This window comes from Alligator mississippiensis, chromosome 9 (assembly GCF_030867095.1).
Source record: "Alligator mississippiensis isolate rAllMis1 chromosome 9, rAllMis1, whole genome shotgun sequence".
NCBI lineage: Eukaryota > Metazoa > Chordata > Crocodylia > Alligatoridae > Alligator > Alligator mississippiensis.
In genome coordinates this window covers 35,140,705-35,161,792 of record NC_081832.1, presented here as the reverse complement: position 1 = coordinate 35,161,792, position 21,088 = coordinate 35,140,705, and the positions used below count along the sequence as shown (strand labels likewise).

The following is a 21,088-nucleotide window of genomic DNA, read 5'->3' as shown; positions in this document are numbered from 1 at the left end:
CTGGCAAAGTTGTCCAGGTGAGCCAAAAGTAGGGTGACCATCCATCCCATTTTTCTCAGGACAGTCCCAGATTTTAGAGGACAGTCCCAGACTTGGGGCACAGATTAAAATAAGCACCCAGGGTGCAGGGGTTAGTCCAGCAGGAAAGGGAAATGGTGCAGCATGCTGCTTTGCCTTTGCCTTTGCCTCTCCCTGCAGCACACATCTGCTTTGGGAGGGAAGAGGGGAGGGGGCAGGGGGTAGTGTTTTGGATGTCCCGTATTTCCAACCAGGATGGATGGTCACCCTCACCATTTTTTCTTGAAATCTCAGATCCGAGGCTGGGAATGGATCCTACAGCCCCAGTAGAGATTAAGTAGTCTGAATCACTCTTCTGGAGACACGGCTAGATAAGTCTGAAGTATTTCCCCCTGAGATACCTAATCTGAACAACCCTTCTGCAGATATGGCCAGATAAGTAAAATGTTTGATCGTAGTGATTCCTTCTGTTGTTTTTTTTTTTAATTTATGAATTTCCAAACCTTTCCCAGAGATGTGAAGCAGCTACTCTCAAAACAGCCACCTCTCCTGGGAAGGCATTGTACTGGAATTCTCATTCTTCCCTTTTCCTGTAGGTGGGGTTTCCATAGGAAACAGAAGCCATTCTACTTCTCTGCCCTGACAGGCAGCCATCTGTATTCTCAGAGCTAAGCTGCACATGCAAAGATTCCTGTCTCATTGTTCTATACTAAGGGTTTTCAGCCAGGATAGCAGCTGGATCTCTTGCCTGAAGAGAAAAGGACGATTTTTTTCCTCTCAATGTAGCTGGGTTTGCCTGGGATTTTTAATCCTATTCGTGTGCTTATGGGATCTAGAAGTGGGACTACCTTTGACTGAAAATACAAAGGATTTACAAGCTTTTTGGGCTCAAACTGTGTGTACAGAGATTCAAGGATAAAGTCATCTGTCCTGGGACTAACAGCAGCATAGCTGGCTTTCTCAGAAGAATGCTTTTGCTATCGCCCTTTATGCTTCAATTTACAGCATTGTGGTGGCACTTTTTTCTCTCTGTGGGTTGCCAGGCTGTGACCCTATTCAGGGTGAAATATGAAGTGTTAGAAGAAGTGGCAAATGGAACAGTGATAGGAAATTTACTCGAGTGTTTTGGTTTATGGGAGAGAAGTGTGGACACTTTCCAACTGTTTCAGTTCCCTGAGGAATTCCCTTTTCATGTTGGATCTGAAGATGGCTTGCTCAGCACTGCAGGGCGACTGGACAGAGAGCAACTTTGCAGGCACAATGATCCATGCTTGGTCTCTTTTACTGTATTAACTGCTAAACACTTCGCTCTAATTCATGTGGAGGTTCAAGTCTTAGATATCAATGACCATGGGCCCCAATTTCCAAAGGCTGAATTGGAGCTAGAGATGTCAGAAAATGCATCTTTACAAACACGAATACCTTTGGATCAAGCCCAAGACCCAGACACTAGTACCAATGCCCTCTTCTCTTACTCACTGTCTCCCAGTGACCACTTTGCTTTGGATGTCATCTCTGGATCTGATGGAACTAAGCATGCAGAACTTGTTGTTGTTAAAGAAGTGGACAGAGAACTCCGTTCTTGTTTTGATCTTGTACTGACTGCTTCTGATCACGGAGAACCACCAAAATCAGGTACTACCTTAGTTAGGGTCATTGTTCTAGACTCCAATGATAACAGTCCTGCTGTTTTTGCGGAGAGTTCTTTGACAGTTGAAATCGGGGAAGATGCTTTGCCTGGGACTCTTCTTATAACAGTTACAGCCACAGACTCTGATCAGGGTCCTAATGGAGAAATAGAATATTTATTAAGTAAGCATACTACACTGGAAGTATTGCATATGTTCAGCATTGATGCCAGGACAGGCAATATTGTTTTGAGGCATCCATTGGACTTTGAAAAAATTCCTACCTATGAATTGGATGTACAGGCCAGGGATCTAGGAGCCAATCCTACCCCAGCACACTGCAAGATCTTCATCAAGGTCCTTGATGTCAATGACAATGCTCCAGATGTCCACATCACATGGGTTTCCTGGGTGCCAGTGTTATCTGAAGCTCTTCCTAATGACAGCTTTGTTGCTTTGGTGACAACAAGTGATCCTGATTCAGGAAACAATGGACAGGTACACTGCTACCTTAGTCAAGGATATGAGCATTTCAGATTGAAAAGGACTAACAAATATAGTTATATACTGCTGACCAATGCCACCTTGGACAGGGAGAGATGGTCTGAATATAACTTGACTTTACTGATTCAGGACCAGGGGATCCTCCCCTTAGCTGTGGAGAAGTATCTCACTATTTACATCAGTGATATTAATGACAACCCACCCTTATTTGAAAGGCGTACATACAACGTCTCCATTGCTGAGAACAATATGACTCCTTCATTTTTGGTTACTGTCAGGGCCAATGATGCTGACTTAGATTTAAATGGAAAAATAACTTATAGCATCCAGGACTCCCTTGTTTCAGATTTGGTATCTGTTGATTCTAACACCGGTGAGATCTTTGCCCTGAGAGCTTTTGATCATGAGCAAATGACCAGTTTGGAATTCCTTGTGACAGCAGAAGATGGAGGTTATCCCAAACTGGCATCTAATGTCTCTGTCAGGGTTAATTTGCTTGATAAGAATGATAATTCCCCAGTGGTCATACAGCCAGCACTGGTAGAAGGCAGAGCAGAGATCACCATTCTAGTCAATGCAGAAACTGGATGCCTTTGGACATCCTTAGGGACTCACAGCCCCGCAAAGGCATCAGTAACCAGCATGATACTGAAACCCAATTCAAGTACTCACTTGCTTTTCACCATAGTTGCCAGTGATGCTGACTCCGGCCTGAACGGTGACCTCCATTATAACATTTTGAGTGGCAATGATGATGGTCTGTTTGTCCTTGATCCACTGTCAGGGCAGGTATTTATCAACAGCAGCAACATCAGCAGCCTCATTGGAAATGAATTAGAGCTAAGAATTTTAGTGAATGATCAAGGGAATTTACCACTGCAGGTAGAAGCTCTTGTGCTGTTAATTTTCAAAAATCACTCAGCCCAGGGGTCTTGGAGGCTGAGTCCATCCATGGTTATTGCTATCTGCCTCATTGTTTTGCTAGTCATTTTTTTTATTATTTTGGCCTTAATTGTGTCTTTACGTAAAAGAGAGAAGAAAGAGAAAATGGCTTACAACTGCAGGGAAGCAGAACAAGCCCACAGAGAGCAGCAGCTCAAGAAGCCCCACAGACAGATTCAGAAGACAGACATATATTTAATTCCTGTGCTCAGAAATAGGCAAGATGTGCATTGTGAGGCTGAGCAACCTTGCTCCTGTAAAGAGGCTTTGGTGAAGGAAACTGCATGGAATGATTCACAGCAGACTCCATTTCACTTAACCCCAACACTTTACAGAACCCTTAGAAGCCAAGGGAACCAGAAAGATTCAGCTGAACAGAAAGATGCCTTCAATTTCCCTGCAACACAGCGCAGGCCCCTCTACTCTCATAAACTGAGACATTCATCAGAAAAGAACTCAAGCTTTCAAATTTCAGAACCCTATACCAAGAGCCTAGTGAAGCCACTACCAAGGTCTATGGGAAATCAGAACTCTGACTTTTTGATGCCGACTAATCCTCCTTTGGACATGACTCTGAGAAAGCAAAAATTTTCTGAGCCAGATGCAGGGCTTTCAGAGGCTCAACCCCATCAGCACCTCCTAAGGAGCCTGGTCCGGCTGTCTCTGGTAGCATTTTCAGAGCAGAACTCCACAGGAGAATTTGTTCTGGATTCACCTCCTGTTCAGGTAGGAACTGCCTCATTTATATTTGTTATATATGAAGGGCCAAATCCTCTCTCACATAGCACTTGTGAAATTTGTGAGGACAGTGAAGGCTTACTGAAAATGGAGTGTAACCTGTTCTAGTTGTGCAAATGTTCCCATTTTCCATGCTAGAACCCAGAGGCATAGAAGCACAGCTCCATGCTCAGGGCAGTTGTTTGGTGCTTGAGGCAGGACTGGCTCCTGCCATATTAATTGCAGAAGTGCAATCAGCCACTGCTATGGCAATGCCTGCTTTTGCACCCCACCACAAAGAAAGTGACTGGGGCTACTATCCTGGTTGTCTCCCCTCAGTTATGCTACTGTTGTATTGGGGCCAGCCTTTTCTCATCTTAAACAAATTGTCTCAGTGTCCTGCAGCTCACTTCCAAATCTGCCAGCAATCTGGGGCTCAGTGGCAGATAGCTAGTGGGCCACTGAAATCCCTCTTCCTTACAGGAGCACATTCTGGAAACTTCTGTGGGGTCAGGCTTCAGAGCTGGGTGGAAAGGAGTGGCTGTCAGAGAGGGAGAAAGACTGCTGTTGAGTTTGTTTTTTCTGAGCGTAGGAGAAGAGCAAAGTCTGGGCTATGAGGGGAAAGAAGGGGAAATGCAGGGAAGCTTGAGGACTCAATCCAGACGGGATGCTCACTGTCTCTCTCCCTCTGCACAACTCCAAGTGGGCCTGCCAAACAATTTGCAAGAGACGGAAATGCTATAAAATGCCAGACAGTATGGCAGGGACATCCTGTTTGGAAACATCTTGACTGGTGACTGCATGAAGTCAACAGGCTTTTCCTGTCTTACAGCAAATCTCTCAGCTGCTGTCACTGTTGCACCAGGGCCAGTTTCAGCCTAAACCAAGTCACAGGGGAAATAAATATACGTCCAAGAATGACAGCAGGTAAGACTCATTCACAGACCATTTTAGCTCTGCCTGTCTCTTTCCCAGGCCTGCCAGGAGGAGTAAGGACTTAGCCCCAAGACCTCCCAAATGAGAAGCCACATTTATGACAAAGGTCTCAAGGGATGCACTGCCCTTGACAATAGAACTGGCGCACTTCCTCATTCTCTAAAATTGTTCCTATGTATGGAAAAGTCAGGTCAGTGCTCCTCCTCTTGGTGGAATGTGGTGGAGCAGGACAGATATGGAGGAGAAAACAAGGGGAGGAAGGTGGTGTTACAGGAGAGGGATTTTAGGGGAAGCAAAGGATGGAAGAGAAATGGGAAGAGCAGACCCTGCCATTCTTGCTTGTAGCTGTTCCCCAAAGCCTGCAGCAGCATCTGCACTCAGAACAAGGAGAGTGGGTTCAAAAGAGGAATGAGAAAAGGGAGCATAGCAAGAGGCTGTAGGGTGAGAAAGCAGGAGGAGATGGGTAGGGAAGGCACTTTGGGCATGTCTGTATAGCACAAGATTGTGGTATGCAAAGATATGCATGTTTTAGCTCCAGAACTGGCAGCAATACATTTGTATTTGCACAGTGCTCTGCCTATACTAATTAGGCCTACCGAGGCACTCTGGTTCCAAAGCTTGTGTTCAGACCTATTTCGGTTATAGCTGCATGGTGCTACCATATTGAGCATGCTGCTCTTATGTCCCTGTCAAGACCTTGGTTTCACTAGTGCACTTTTGCCTCCTTTGGCTCCCTTCCTATACCTGGCTTATGCTTCACTTGTTCCCAGTTGCAGTGTTGACTTGCATTTTTCCACCTAATCAATTTCCTTCCCTTCAAGGCAAGGTACAACTCTTCCCTGTCTCCTCCATGCCTCATTCTTTTCCTGTGCTCTATAACAGGGAGCCAGAGCTTCCCAAAACTTTAAGGAAGAAGCAGCCACTGGGAAGTCCTCAGGTGAGGAGAGACCGCATGTTATGGACTGGCTGCAGGGGAATAGGCAGCTAGGGACTCATAGGCTATGAGTGCCTATCACAGGACTAGTGACCCAGCAATAGGACAGTAAGGCAGAGCCCTGCTTGGGCAGCAAGAGTGGTGTTAAGGTATCCAGAGTAGCACTTGTAAGCTGCCCTGGAAACTAGCCATCAAGCCCTAATTGGAAGCCCCTGGGTGGGGTGGCTGGGGAGTTACTTGACCGGAAGGGGCAGGGCTTAGGAGGCATACATGCTTTGGGCTAGGGAAAGTTGTTTGATCCTGCAGGCAGCAGAGAAGAGTTCTGCAGCAAGATGGCTACAGGGGAGTGACTGACTGATATCTCAGCTGTCCTGAGAACTGCAAGTAAGGAGCTGATAGCTTGCAGGGAGGCATGAGCCAGTATGAGGAGAGCTTGTTATACAGCCAGTGGGTTTAGAGTTTAAGGGTGCAGACAGAAATAGAGCTCCCTGTTGTAAGTGAGAACACTTTGCAGGAAGCACTCTGAGTTACAATGATCCCCTGGATCAAACAGAAGTTCACTGTTGGTTCTAGGGGGGAGGGAAATCTAGCTGCTGGTTGCTTCGTCCCTACAAGGCTGCAAAGTTTTCAGAACTGGGGGGAGGGAACAGAGGGACCTCATTCTTGTGGGTTCTCACTTCCACCTTGAGGGTGGGGTGGGTGAATTGGAGCCTCCCCCACCTTGTGGGTGGGGGCTCCAGTACACTTGCCCCACCCTCCAGTAGGGTCTGTACCCTGTCCCCCCCAGACCTTACTCCCTCTGCTCCCTTTTTTCCCCCCCTCCCATTCTGAAACTGCTGGAGGCTGGGCAGAACAGGCAGAAGTTACAGAAGATACTTTGTTTTGAAATGTCTTCATCTGATCAAGTGAAAAATCTGACCCCCTCATACAATTTTTCACCTGATCAGCCATTTTTGAAGCTGCCTGTGGCTGTGCACTTGTTTGATCATGGCTATAAACTGTTTTCTGTGGCCAGATTGAGCAAAAATTGTCACTTCTGCCTGTGCCCTTAATTACAGCCAGTATGCTTGTATTTTAGTTTAAGCTTTACCAAAAGACCAGATGTGGCTATTGGGGAAGTTCTGGAAGCCACAGAGGGTGCCAGAGGGCATGTGAGGGCTTGTGCCTGCGAGGGGCAGGGGCGTAACCCAAGGGGTGCCCAAGGGGCACATGGATGTTTTGAGCCCTGCCAGGAGCTGGCTCAAGATGCTGACAGGCAGAAACCAGAAAGGGTAAAGGCCTGAGCCTGGACAGGTAAGACAGGCAGCCTGAAGCCAGGCATGCCAAGGGCCAGAGGCAGCCTGACACTGGCTTGAGGGCAGAGTGCCCCACATAAGTGACCACTAACATCAGCTAGGCATGGGCTTGGCTGTAGGGGCAGAAGGAACCATAAATAAGGCAGGCATGGGCAAAATGCGGCCTGCAGGCCAGATGCAGCCTGCCAGGACATTCTATCCAGCCTGTGGGGCCCCTAAAAAACAAAACAAAAAATGTAGAAAACGAATATTTATCTGCTCTAGGCTGTCTGTTATGTGGCCCTTGATGGCTTGCCAAAACAAAGTAAGTGGCCCTCTGCCCAAAATAACTGCCCACCCTGTCTTAAGGCAACAGGTGCCCTGGGGCATGGATGGGCCAGGTAGGTGTACTTAGCGTTTGAGGGACAGAATTGGGGACCAGTAGGGTCTGAGAAGGACCTGCTGGTTGCAAAATGGACAAGAGCTTGCTCTGGAATCCAAGGACAACTTCCCTTTTCATAATCAATTAATTAGATCAAAGCATGGCAGGAAGGCAAAGAGGAAGGGTACCCAGGGAGTCAAAGTGGGGCAGGAGTCGCATGGCCATCAGGGGGCATCAGGGCCTCCTCTGGGGATCGATCTTGTTGCAGCTCCCAGTGAATCTCACCTTCTTCTTCTGTGCTGTGCATAACTCCTAGGACCCACCCCAATCTTAATGTCTCTCCTTTCAGCTTCCACGTCTCCCATAAAGTCTGTAATTAACTGGCATCTCTCTGTTGAGCTAAGAATTTTGTTCATTAGGAAGTAATAAGGTATTAGAACACAGATGAGAAATCCTACTGATTAATAAAACAGTGCTTCACCGTTTCAGGTAGACGAAGACTAGGGTGTTCAGAACTGTCTAGATCAGGCTTGTCCAACGTACGGCCCGCAGGCTGCCATGTGGCCCGCCAAGGCATTTTCTGAGGCTCGCGGTGCTGTGATGGGAAACGAAAGTAAACACTGTTTACTTTCGTTCCCACCCCTTGTCCTTCCCCCAGCCCCTCAACAGCTTCCTAATGGCATGTGGGAAGAGGAGTAGCCATGTGCCGGAGCAGCAGGGGCTCAGCTGCACTTTCCCCCTACCTGCGCCTGTCAGTCCTGAGCGGCACACGGCTCCGCTGCTGCCTCTGCTGGCTGGTGCCAACCTGGGCGGGTCTGTCCCATGCGGAGCAGCATGCAGCTGAAGTCGGATTCCCACATGATGCTGGGGATGGGAGGAGGCTTGCCAGGTCGGCACCAGCCAGCAGAAGCAGCGACAGAGCCACGTGCTGCTCGGGATGGGACAAGCCCAGCCAGAGTGGCAGAGGCTCAGCTGCATTTTCCCCCTGCCTGCACCACTGAGCCTCTGCTGCTCCGACTGGGCTCATCCCGTCCCGAGCGGCACATGGCTCCGCTGCCGCTTCTGCTGGCCGGTCCAGAACCGGCCAACCTCCTCCCGTCCCCAGCAGCACATGGGAAGCCGACTTCAGCTGCGTGCCTCTTTTCCTGGCCGGTGCTGACCCGGCTCGGTCGGTCCCATCTGGAGAAGCATGCAGCTGAAGCCAGCTTCTCACAAGCTGTTGAGGACACGAGGAGCCTGGCCAGGTCTGCACCGGCCAGCAGAAGCGGCGGCGGAGCAGTGTGTTGCTCAGGATGGCAGGAGCCCGGCTGGAGCGGCAGGGGCTCAGCTGCATTTTCCCCTGCCTGCACCGGTCAGTCCAGAGTGGCACGTGGCTTTGCCTCTGCTTCTGCTGGCTGGTGCCGACCTGGCTGGCCTCCCATCCCCAGCAGCACGTGGGAAGCTGGCATGGGGGGGCCTCGGCAGGCAGGGTCCTGGCGTGATCTCTGTGGGGCAAGGCGGCGGGAGCCGGTGTTTGGCTTACCCCATGCTCCGGGCTTGCAGCGCTGAGGCCGCTGGAGCTACGTGTGTGGGCAGCTGGGCACCATGGTGAGCGGGGCCGTGTGGGCGGGTGAGTGGGTGAGGGGCTACGATGCAGCGGCCACCTCACTCCAGCCCCCCTCAGGCAGTGCAGGCTCATGGGGCTGCGCTGCTCGGGGGATGGAGATGTGGAGCTATTTATTTCCTCCCTTCAGTCTCTGGGGCAGTAGCTGGATGGATGCAGAATGGGTCCCTCCTGCCCCTGCCCACCAGCAGCTACCATGAACCTTGCAGTAACAGGCAGGTGCAGTAGGGCTACACAGGCAGGGTCTCTCTGGCCCAGGACAGAGGGTGTTTGAGTATGGCTTGCCGGCCTACTGGATGATTAAAAAGGTCATGATCCAGTCCCACATTCAAAAAGGTTGGATACCCCTGGTTTAGATGTATGCTCAGAGTGTACTGTGACCTGTTGACAAAATGCTGTATATACAGGAAAAGCCCTGTTATATGGCATGAGTGGGGAAAGGGGGGTGCCGGTTATGTAAAAGTTCCAGTTACCTGAGGGCTTTTCAGACAGGGTGGAGGGGTGGCAGTGGCTGCATGCGGAGCAGCAGCAGTGCAGGGTGGTGGGTGGCAGCGGCAGCTGCTGAGTGCAAGCTCTCCCCTGCCCCGGCCAGTTGGCCGGAAATTCTGGGTAATAAAGTATTCCAGTTAGTAAAATGTCAGATAACAGGGCTTTTACTGTATTTGAATCTGCTTATGCTGTCAGGAAATGGGACGGGAAGAGGTTGTATTAGTGGAGGTAATCAAGAACAAAGAGGCACCACTATCCCCATTGCACCATTGTGCACTGTGAAGACAAACCCAGGGAGAGACCCCCCCCCCCCCCCCACCCGATGCTTCTCTGTGAATTTTTAGGGTTTTTTTATATTTGACTATAAAGTACTTGGGGGTAGGATCAGAACTTTCCATAAATATTGCTGTGCTCCCAGCTTACTCTTTGCACATATTTAATAATAATAATAATACTTTGGGAGTGGCTGGACAACTGAGCAGTGAAACTGTGAGCAGGGTGGCTGTTCACACTTGTTTGCTTGATGCCCACCCATCATATATATGGGTTGCTGCTATTTTGCCCTCCCGAGGCACAGAAGACTTAGGGTCATTCTTCCCCCTCATTGTTCCTCACCTGAAAAGTCAGAAGAAGTGATCCAGACTGGAGTCATAAGCCAGGGGGTCAGAAGACAGAAACAGGGGTTCCACCAGACAACTTAATCAATCTGTCCTGTTGAGCACCTGTATATATGCAGTAGATGTGTTCTTGCAGATAGCTCAGGCCAGTTGGAATTAGCTAGGCAGCAGGCAGCCAGGCCCTCTGGTGATTAGGACCAGCTGGGGGTTACTTAGCCCACATACTGCTCTGATTCCTGAGTGTCAGAAGAGGTGACATCCTTCAGACATAACGGACTGAGTTTTCCAATGATAGTCTCATTTGGGCTTGCAGTGCCACCGTACATAGACAGTATTTGAATATATCAGTAGAAAACGAACTCTGCATATCACGGCCCTACAAGAACTGTTCAGGGGGAGGTTCTCTTTCTGTGTTTGGCTGAAATACATGAGGGAGAAAATGTGTGGGAAGTAGAGAAGTATGTATGAAGCAACAGAAACAGCAACACTGGAAGCAAAATAAGCACAGCTTGGTAGTACTGCAGCTCAATTTCTACTATCCCCGGCATTTAAGCCATTCAAGCTACTGTGCACTTAAGTGCTATTATAATTGCCTTTTCTCTCTTTCTCCCATCCCCCTCAAATTGACTTTCACTTATAACCAACTAGTTAATTTATATTGTGATATAATTATGTAAATTGGCTGCATATCCACTGAACATGCTCAGTAGAGCTGTACTGCATCTCTGGAGGCACATAGTTGCCCTACAAGCCCTGGAACTATTCTCTTTAGAACTTTAACCATCTACACCCTGAAGTCATGTTCACAGCATGACTAAAAAGACCTTATCACTGACTTGGTTATGGCTTCTGAACCTGATTGCACCAAGATCCCATAAAAGGAGCCAAATGGGAGCCAGCTTGCTAGCTAGCCTTGAGAGAGGTGAGTAAGGGGTACCCAGGGACACTAGTCAGAATTAGGTTTATGGCATGCAAATTGGCTGTAGGAACTGGGGTAAGGGACAAATTAAACAGTAGAGGGGGATCTAGGAGGAAGCAGGACTTAGTTAAGAACATAACTAATAGGGTGCATCTAGGCAGACTAGATGGGGAGGCTGGTAGAGAGCTTCAGGGTGGCTGTGGATGGACAGATAGGCTACATAGTAGAGTGGGAATCTAGGCTGGGGGGAGGCTGCAGAGTGGTGTACCCCATGAATGTCAGTCTGGTGGCCATTAGGTGGCACTGTGGTGCATTTGGAAGCTCCAGCATCTAGCTTCAATGGAAGGGAGCCCTAAGGCTCAGCAATCTGGGCTGGCCAGCCTTCCACAGAAGTTGCTGGGTGGTGCCAGGCACATTCTTGGAACATGATGCAGACCCATAATCTGCACTCAGCACTATTGCCTCATTATTGGCACACTCCATTATCTCTGCAGCCTACTGAGAGGTAATTTGGAAACCACCCACAACACACATTTCACCCTGTCTATGGCCAGTAAGGTCAGCATGGCTTTAGCCATGCTGGTTTTAGTCTCCTTTTAGTGGGTGGTTCTCCAGACCATGGACCATGACTTAATTCCCAGACATCCTTATCCCTTGCACCCTAGATTTCATTTTCTTTCCAGCTGATTCTGCCACCACCTTCTGTATCGTGGGAATTACATTGGATCACCAAAGTCCTGCAAGTCCTGGGTGCTGTGGACAAGACCCATGTCAGCATCTGTAGGATCTCACAGGATCCCTATGTGTTTATCAACAGGGAGCCTGGCAGCAGCAAGGCAGCTGCTTGCAATCCCCATCAGGCAGTGTTGCCTGATTGGGGAACAGGGCCTTCCTGGTATGTTCAGGGACCCAGCCCTTAAAAGCAGGACAACAGTCTGTTGCCAGGTGTTGGAGGGTCAACACTGGCTGAACTGCTGTTCAGCACCATCTGGAAGTCTAGATGGAGACTATGGGGATGGAAGGAGGTTCCCTGTCCTGGGTATGACAGAAAGCTGCACCCTGCTGGGGAAGGGGGGCCTAGTGGAGCTACAAGAGTTGTTATGGCATTCCTTGTCTTTTTGGAGCTGGCCTGCCCTCATTCTTCACTACCTCACAGGTACTGGGAAGACTGCAGGTAGGGTTCCTTTAAAGTCTGGAGCAGACTGTGGGGCTGCCCATTCAGTCAGGGCTTAACTTGGATGTCTGTTCATCCATGAAGATGGATAACTGCTTGAACCCAGGCACAGCTGCAGGTTTAACAGAACTTAGGTGCATCTTTCTGCTGAACAATTTCCTTTGTGTAAGCTGGTGATCTGGGTGTTGGCTACCTGTGCTGTACAGGGTTGGGGAAATAAAAAGGTTTTAGTGACATGTCTTGGGCAGGGTGTGCCCCTCCCCATCTTCCTCTGCCCTGCTGTGTCCCTCTAAATTGGAGTGTGACTCTTCCACCCTCTTGAACCCAGGTGTGGACTGGCCAGGCTGTGAAGGTAAGTTCCTGCTTGCAGCTAACACTTGAGAGCATGGCAGCCACTTCAGCGCTGCCTGCGCTGTTTTCCCTGAGCAAATCTTCTGTTGGAGTCATCATGGCAGGAACCTCTGGGAGTGTGCAACTCTTAGCCTTGTGTTGCCCTCTGAGTTGTGGGCTCCAGGACAGCAGGGGAGTATAAGGTTGCAGGAAGATGTGTATTGCACTGAGAGTGGTTTTCCCCCTCTCTTCCTGGCATGTTAAGTGGAAGGAATCTGTGTCTTAGGGCAGATAGCAGATGACAGCTAAGACTCATCACTAGGATTTCTTTAGCAGGATGAAGGGCAGCAGCAGGTCTTTCAGGACCTGGTTGAGACCTAAAAGAAGAAAAAATGTTCCTTTGCCCTTCTGATAAGAGAGATTCCCTTTTCACTCCCTGACGAGGCAAGCCTCTTGAACTGTTCTAGGGCACAGATCCAGATAGCCATGAAGAAGAGGTTTCTTGGTCTTAACTGGCCTGTGGAGAAGCAAGGTGGGGGAGCAGGGTGGAGGAAGGCTGTAGTGGCTTGTACAGGGTGCCCTCCATGGATACCTTCTATCAGCAGCATCCCCATTCTGCATTGGCTGCTGTTGACCATGTAGGTCAGCTGGCATCCTAGGTGTGTAGTTCAACTTGCCATCCAAGCAGATTTGTGACAGTGTGGCTTCTGCCCTTTGTTGGGGTCTGGGGGATCTGTCTGCTTTTTCAATGGCCTGGTTAGAATACCAGGGTTCCTCTGTAGGGAACAGGGAGGTGCTAGGGTGTCCTTGTGAGGTATGCCATATGTAGATGCTGGTGTTCTTGTGCAACTCCCAGCCATGGCTCCTAGCTTGCTGAAGAAGCTGCCTGTGAGTGAGCCCTTTGTTCCAAGAGTGCAGTACTGCACAGGGGTGTCCTAAAAGCAGTTACTTGTCAGGATGCTCCTTTCTGTAACTGTGCTGTGTGCTGACAAGACAAGCAGATGGAAGATGACTGTGCGGCACTGTTCAGAGAGTACCCTGTCCTCCCATTACCTCTATGCTCTCTATAGCAATCTAAGCATCTTATAATGCCCTATGGTAGGGAAGTAGAATCATTCGTATTCTTTGGTCGTCTATCCAAGACTTGCATGAAATGTATACTTCTGTGTCCCCCCAAGATGATAGATTTCTCCCCTGGCTTTCTCTAGGACCATTTTGCTGGGAAATGTCTAACCATGAAGAAATGAAGTGGGGAGGAAATGGAAAGGTGCCCATGGCTCAGGGTAACATCAGTGTTCTGGCCTTTGATCTCCTTTCAGGAATGCAGGGCTGGATGCTGATTGCCTGAGTATAAAGGACAGTGGCCGTGGAAAAAATGAGGTAGAGTATCAGGATTCAGAGAATGGATTTGATCTCTCCATGAAGCAGCTGATGGCAGAAGAACTTGAGAGCCTGCTAGAGCCCCATGCAGGTGAGGCCACCGTGCTTTGCCTGACACTCCTGACAGTCCATGGAATGGTTACTTCACACTAGTGAGGAGATGTCTGAAGTAGGGGTGCTGATTGTTTCAGACTGCAATTTGATTGGCTGGTTGGGATTTTTGGAGGATGATTTCCTTAGTGCACCTGTAAGCCTCCTGTGCTTCCATAGGGGTGAGAAAAATGGTCACACACACACACACACACACACACACACACACACACACACACACACACACACACACACACACACACACACACAGGTGGGACTATGCTGGTTGCTGCATGGGGTCTGGAAGGATTTTTTTTCCTCTCCTGTTGCTAGAGGAATTGGGGTGTCATTTTCCCCCCCCTGAAATATCAGCTGTTGGCTGCAGCCAAGGCTGGGAACTTTTTACTGGGACGTGCCAATGCTGGGACTAAAAATACCCTGTGGATTCTAGTTGAACGATCTTGCTTCCCTCACTCAGGGTCAGACCCATTGACATATTTGGGATCAGGACAGAATTTTACCCTACTGTCAGATTTGCATGGGACTATTGGGGTCTTTGCCTTCCTCTGTAGTGGGGAGCATGGCCCTTTTTCTCTGGACCTTTCAAGTATATTTTAACATCTATTTCTTTCCCTTGCAGCAGCAGGACACTGATAGGGCCCTTGTCAGTCTGGTTTACCTGTGGCAGGTTACAGTGTTCTTGGTGTTTTGGGACAGTGCATTTGATAGCTGTGTAACAGGATTGTTTGTGCAGCTTTTAAGAACAGGTTAGCGCACTGGTGCTCAGCCTTTTGGCTTTTTGGGCCATGTGAGTGGGGTAGGGCTGGTCTACAGGGCAAATTGAGTCCCATGCTCCACAACCAGGGTCTGGGGCCTGGCACCACCCCCTCCCACCCTGGAATGATCCCAGGACCTGGTGCCTACCTTTCCCACCAGGATTGGGTCCTGAGGGGGCCTGATTCTACACCCCCTCCCAACCCCCCACACAGACTGGGTACTGGGGCCTGGCACTGCCCCTTCCCAGGTCCCTGCATGCTGGGACAGGACCCTACAGCCTGGCACCATTCCTTGGAATGGTTCTGGGGGCCCAGTGCTATCACTTCCCAATAGGATTGGTTCCCAGTGGCCCAGAACTGCTCCCTCCTATTGGGAGTGCATCCCAGGGACCTGGCTCTACCTCCTCCTGATTGCCTAGCTAGGATTGGGCCCTGGGTTCTGGCACTGCCCCCTGAGTGCTGGGATTGGACCCTAGTGCCTGATGCTGCCCCCACCTGGCCCTGAACTCTGGGATTGTGTGATGGATCCAATGCACAGGCCCTGGGGCTCCCCATGGGTCTGGAAACTTGGCAGTGGGGGAGTGGTGCCACTGCTTTCCTGCTGCCAAATGTCCAGGCCCATGGGCTGCAAGACATGGCACTGTGGGCTGGGGGGCTGCACACCCCTGGGTTGAAAAGCACTTGTACAGGATATTTTTGGATAGAGATGATCTTGCCTTGAACAGGACATTAGACTGCCTCTGGAGGTCTCTTTCAGCCCTACTTTTCTATGATTTCTGTAGTGTTTATGATTTAAAGACAACTGGTAGGAAACAGTAAGAGAGAGAGAGACTGTGATAAAGACGACTAGGGTCTCTTAATCTAGCATGTATATTCACACTGAGTCACCCTTCCAGCCTCTGTTTGGGCCTTCCAGTTAACGGTAAAACATTCTGCTTCAAAAGCTAAATGTAGAAATTGCTCCTCATCCAGGCCAGAGTTTTCTGTTGGCCACCATTCCAGTAAAGCTGTGTACCCTGTGGGTCAGCATTGGGAAGAAAGGGTATGAAGAAATACCAATTGCACTTAGGCCAATAGCCTTTTGAGGCAGATGGGTTTCCCACCACACCAAGGATAACACTTAGTAAAACAAAAAGAGAGAGGTGAGCTAAGAAACAGGTTCTGTCCACTTGCCCTCGTGTTCTCACTACAGAGAACATGATGTTCTCAATGTGTGACTGCTTTGGGTAGTCACACATTAGTAGCATTTTGCCCCATTGTCAGGACCAGCGCTTAGATAGTTGGGTAGAATGGATACCACAAGATCAAAGGTGGGAACAAAGCCAGGGACTGAGATTCAGAAACTGTGATCAAGATCGTTCCAGAAACAAGTAGTTAGGGAGTGCAAGATACTGGGAACAGTTGGGCAGGAATGGAGCCTGAGCTTGGACAAGAGCAGAGAATAATAAAGTACGATCTGGAAATCGGAACCAGGGACGTGTCAGATGAAAAATATTAGGGATGAAGAATGTAATGCAATTGCTTGGTTTTCTCCTTAACTCTGGAGCCCCAGCTAGTTAAGCAAGCCAGCCAAACAGGTTGCCTGCCAGCCCCAGTTGAGGCTGATTAAGTCATTAGGGTGCCTAAAAGGACTGTGTGACGCTTTGGGTGGTGATTTGATTTGTAGGAGATTCAGCCTGATTCAGTGGCCGAATCTCTGAATCTGAATCGAATCAGGACCAATTTAAAGGTCTGAATTGATTCTGAAGCTTTGGAGAGCTTGGATTTGGACAGTCCCTGGTGTCTGCAGTAGGGAGCTGCAGCCACTCTGAACAGGTAAGTACTAGGGGCAGGGGAGGGGGTTGGGGACTATGGGGGGGGGACCCCTGCCAGCCCCCCCCCCCCCGCCTGCCCCAGCTCCCAGTACTTTAAAGAAAAGCCCTGGTGCTCACCGGGTGCTGGGCGGGGGGTGATCCCCACTGCCCTGTGCTGCATGTGGGGGTCTGCACGAGCCCCTTGTTCCACCCCTCTTTCCCCCCCCCCCCCCCCCCCCCCCGGCTGCCTCACCTGCTGGGGCTCTGGCCCTTTAAGAAAAAAAAATGGAGAAAAGGTGTGGCTCTGGGGACTTGTGGAGAGCCCCTACATGGTGGCGGGGCAGCGGGGATCACCCCTGCCGGCAGTAGCGGTGAATCCCGTGTTTTCTTCAGGTTTTATTTTATTTTTTTTCCTTAAAAGGCCAGAGCTGGCCCATGGGGGGGGCTGGGGGAGCAGGGGTTGGGGGCTCATGCCGAGCCCCCCCAGCACTGCATGGGGCAGTGGGGGTCAGTGGGGATCGCCCCCTGCCTGGTAACACCTGCTGAGCTGGGGCTTTTTTTCCCTCCAAGTGCCGGGAGCTGGGGCTGGGAGAGGGACAGAGGATGGGCCAGGCCTGGCCTGGCCTGGCTGATTTGGAGATTCGGCTGCTGCCAAATCTTGGAATCAGATTTGGCCAAATCAAATCAGGACAGTGATTCGAATCTCCGAATCGAATCGCTGTTTCCCCGAATCGGCCGAATCTGAAGCGAATACTAGTTGCTTTGCACAGGCCTAGTGACTAATACTTGCTGACTGGTCTCCACATCAGCTGGGGAGACTTGATGCCTACACCTGTCTGTGATCCTGGAATACAATATTTGCATGGGAATGCCCTGAACTGTGCATCCTCATCTGGTTCTCATGCTGAGCATCTGAATATCCCTTTGCTCCTTGCCTACTCTTGGAGTTCTTGTCCCTGTTGTCTATAAACATCTTCAAGGCATGGTCCCAAACCAGCATCACTTGCATTCAACCAAGCAGTGTATGAATATCATACTGTGGCAGGTCACTTAGCATGCCTGTCAGCTGGGAAGGGCCAATTAAAGTTACCTGGCCAGAATAAAGCTGGGCTTGAATCATATAAACCCAGGGTGTAGGCTGGTCAGGCAGCTTAGCCTTGAGAGCCATGGAGAGTGGAGTTACTCGGCAGCAGGGCTCCTGGTTAACATCAGAGCTGGGGTTAAGCAACACTGGTGGTTTGTGGAAGGGACTAAGGGGAGGTAATGAGGTTCCAGCTGGCTCAGAAGGGAGAGAGGGGGTCAAGATCCCAGAAATTTATGGCCCAGGAGGGGGTGAGTGTCAGCAAGGCCAGGAAGCCCAGAGGTCTGTAGACCAGGAGGGGCAAGTACCAACAGGGCCAAGGAGCCCAAACATCTCACTGGCCTAGGAACAGGATCAGGGCCCAGAGATGGACCAAAGGCTGAGGAGGGCCATAGCCAGAGACTGGCAAGACCAGGGGAGCTCAGGAGTCTCAACTGGCTTAGGAGGGCCAGGGTTCAGAGAGAGGGGCCAAAGAGTGGGGGTCACAGCTGGAGACCAAGGGGTCCAAGGAGTCTGTAGCTTGAGAGGGGTGAGAACTGGGCCTGGAAGCTCATAGCCTGGGGGGGCAAGGGGAGTCCCGTGTTGGCCGGAATGAGCAACATCTGCAAGGCAAGGGCATGGTGTAAGGCAGGGGTGGGCAAAATACAGCCCATGGGCCAGATCCGGCCTGCCAGGCCATTCTATGTGGTCCATGGGGCCCCTAAAAATTTAGAAAATTAATATTAATCTGCTCCTGGCTACCTGTCAAAGAGGATAGGAGCCAGGGGCAGTAGGACTGAGGGGAAGCTGGCAGCAGGGCCCAGCAGCCAGGCCTGCCTGGACTTTCCCCATCTTTCCCCTCACTGGAAGACTCTGCCTAGCAGAGGTTTCTGACCTGGGGTCTTCGGGCTGTTCCCACCTCCCTCTGCTAAAGAAGGAAACTCGGATAAGAACGCAAGGGGGGTGGGGAGAGAGGCAGGGGGAGGACGATGAGAAATCTCCCCAATCCTCAGGGCTGGTCTGACTCCTGCTGAGTCCTGCAGTCATGGCCATGCAGCTAGGAGCCATGTGGTGGTGGAGTGGCAGGCAGTGAACAGAAAAGCAGGGAAATGGCAGTTACAAGCTGGGGGGGAGTGACAGTGAGTGGGCTCATGGGAGCATGGGGCCTGTGCCAGCGTCCCAGGGCCAACACTGGCAAGGCCCAGAGTGGGGTGGCAGGAGCACAGCTGGTGCTGGACCCTGTCCAGCTGGTGCAGGACACTGGCACGGGCCCCGTGCTCCTGCCCAGCTGTTGCTGCACTGCCACATGCCAGCTCACTGCCACTTCCCCCCTGCCTGTAGCTGCCATTTCCCTGCTTTCCTGCCCACTGTGATACTCCAGCACCACATGGCTCCCGGCTGCATTGCTGGACTGTGGGAGCATGGGGCCCGGAGCGGAGGGTGAGGGAGCTGCAGGGAGGAAGGGACAAAGTGTGTATGTTCATAAGGTGAGTCCCATGCACACACCCCTTGCTGAAAGGAGTATTTCTGGAGGCAAGGGGAGGGACTTCTGGTGGTAAATGTCATGGTTTAGGGGGCAGGATTTCTGATCATAAGATGATGACGGGGGTGGGGCACCTGTCAGGGGCTGGGGCTACCCATGCAGCCTTTGACAGCTTGCCAAAACTTGGTAAGTGGCCCTCCACCCAAAATAATTGCCCGCCCCTGCTGTAAGGGGTAGTCGGAACCAAATCATTAGCCCTTTAGGCAATGAGCATGGGAAAAATAAGGAAGAAGGAAGTTATAAAAAAAAAAAATTAGCAGAATTAAATGTTACCTGTCCTAGTCACTTCCCTAACAACATGCAAGACTATAAAGTCAGCTGCCCCCACATGAGTTATACTTCTAATTTAGGGACTTCCTAATAGCACAGCTGTAGTACAGCAGTCTTGATATCTACGCTTGGAGGTTTGCCTCAGGACATCCCTGGGAAAAGGAGGAGGGCAAGGCATGTGCATTCCAGGATTTTTTTTTATTCAACATAAGGCACTGAGATGACTGTATTACACATCATGGGCTGGACAAGCTGCTAGGAAGATCTAGGAGGAAGTGTGACTTAAAGAAACCTTTTAGTTACTATTTCATTTTTATCCCAAACGGAGGCAAATAGGGTAGTAGTGAATTATGTATAAATGTTTCTCTGGTAGTTTATTTTATCTGTTCATGATATCTCCTTTCCACAGTGGTGGGAGGTACTACATAAACCCCTTCGTTTTTCAAAGAGGCATCTAATTCAATGAAATACAAGTTGAATGAGCTCTCAGAACACCAAGCTGGATCAGAGGACACCTGTCTTTGCTGTAGGAGTGTCTTTCAGGACTGGTACTGAAAAATATCACCTGGAAAGGAGAAAAATGACCTAAGCAACAAGTTTTCTACAGATGCAAGGGACAGGCAGAACTCTGAGAAGCACTAAGTGTAGATCCAGAAAAAGGCTTAATGGTACATATACACATGCATCAAGGCTGCTGTGACATACTTTAACTACAGCGTGTTGGAGCAAATTCAATTAACTGAGTCTGCTAGAGCATGGTAATTACTGTGCTCCAGCAGACTCCAGTGTTGTGTGTATCAGTGTCCCTGTGCTGAAAAATGGCAGCAGGGGCACTTAACTAAAGCTCATTGAATGAGCTTTAGTTGAAAGCACCCCCACTGCCACTTTTCAGCATGGGGATGCTGATACACGTGATGCTCCAGGCATTTTAATTAGAGAGGCTCTCAAAGCTGTTCCAGTTAAAACACTCCCCCATCTCCCAGAGCACTAAGTGTCCAACTGTCACTTTTATGTCACTCTAGCTCTGCAGAGCCTCTGCTTACCTGGTGCTTTCCCTTTAAAATCAATTGGCACCTCAATTTGTGCCAGTAAATTTACCAAACTGCCTGAATGTCTGCTTTTGGGCCAGTGCTGAGTATCTGGGAGTTTGGCAAATGCCTGAATCCTGCCAGGATCTGCTCTTCAGCCATTACTTGCTTGTCTTGATTTTAGGGGGGCTCTTACTATTGGCCTGCTTAGAGCACATCCACTGAATCTGACCTTCCACAGTATTCAGTCAGAGGAGGAAGCAGTGCTGCCACTTAGCCTTAATTCCAGGACATTGGGGAAAAAGAGGATCACCAAGGAGATGGAAGACTTCTCTACCTGAGGAAATTTAGAACCCACATATCTCAGATGACTGCCTGACCCACCAGGATTTGGGGTTTATTCATCTTGCCTCTTCAAACTGTTTAACTTTGCTTTGAAAAATTAAATTATGTGTGTGAGAGAGAGACAGAGAGAGAATATGAGCACTTCTTTTGCTTAGTTGTTAAGGTGCTAACTTGGAAATGAAAGTGTCCGAGTTGCAGGTTTTGCTGTAATGAATGCTTTTTATAAAACATGCTTGGCTATACAAGGCAGTTTCTGCTAGAAGCTTATGGATCATTATCAATTTTCCCCTTTAAATAATAGAAAATTAGGGTGGGAAGGGACCTTAGTAGGTCATC

The 21,088-nt window shown here is 49.8% G+C and overlaps 2 protein-coding genes across 10 annotated transcripts in view; one reads left to right on the top strand and one right to left on the bottom strand.

The window, feature by feature from the left end:
- Positions 1-214: 214 nt before the first annotated feature.
- The window catches only part of PCDH12 (protocadherin 12), a 35,964-nt gene continuing 15,090 nt past the window's right edge, over positions 215-21,088 (top strand). The window contains exons 1-4 of one of the 7 annotated variants that reach the window (XM_019500679.2): positions 215-3,818; positions 4,642-4,736; positions 13,787-13,938; positions 20,592-20,872. In XM_019500679.2, the coding sequence (XP_019356224.2) occupies positions 987-3,818; positions 4,642-4,736; positions 13,787-13,938; positions 20,592-20,632 (3,120 nt within the window). In that variant the 5' untranslated portion in view covers positions 215-986 and the 3' untranslated portion in view covers positions 20,633-20,872. Of the gene's footprint in view, positions 3,819-4,641; positions 4,737-13,786; positions 13,939-19,788; positions 19,858-20,591; positions 20,873-21,088 lie in introns of those variants that run through there. The other 6 variants (XM_059733268.1, XM_014608891.3, XM_014608892.3 and 3 more) reach the window with 6 other exon arrangements.
- DELE1 (DAP3 binding cell death enhancer 1) overlaps positions 19,559-21,088 on the bottom strand; it is a 71,436-nt gene continuing 69,906 nt past the window's right edge. For 2 of the 3 annotated variants that reach the window (XM_019500684.2, XM_059733276.1), the window contains one exon: positions 19,559-19,944. In XM_019500684.2, coding sequence (XP_019356229.1) covers positions 19,834-19,944 — 111 coding nt within the window. In that variant the 3' untranslated portion in view covers positions 19,559-19,833. The remainder of the gene's footprint in view (positions 19,945-21,088) is intronic. The other variant, XM_059733274.1, reaches the window with a different exon arrangement.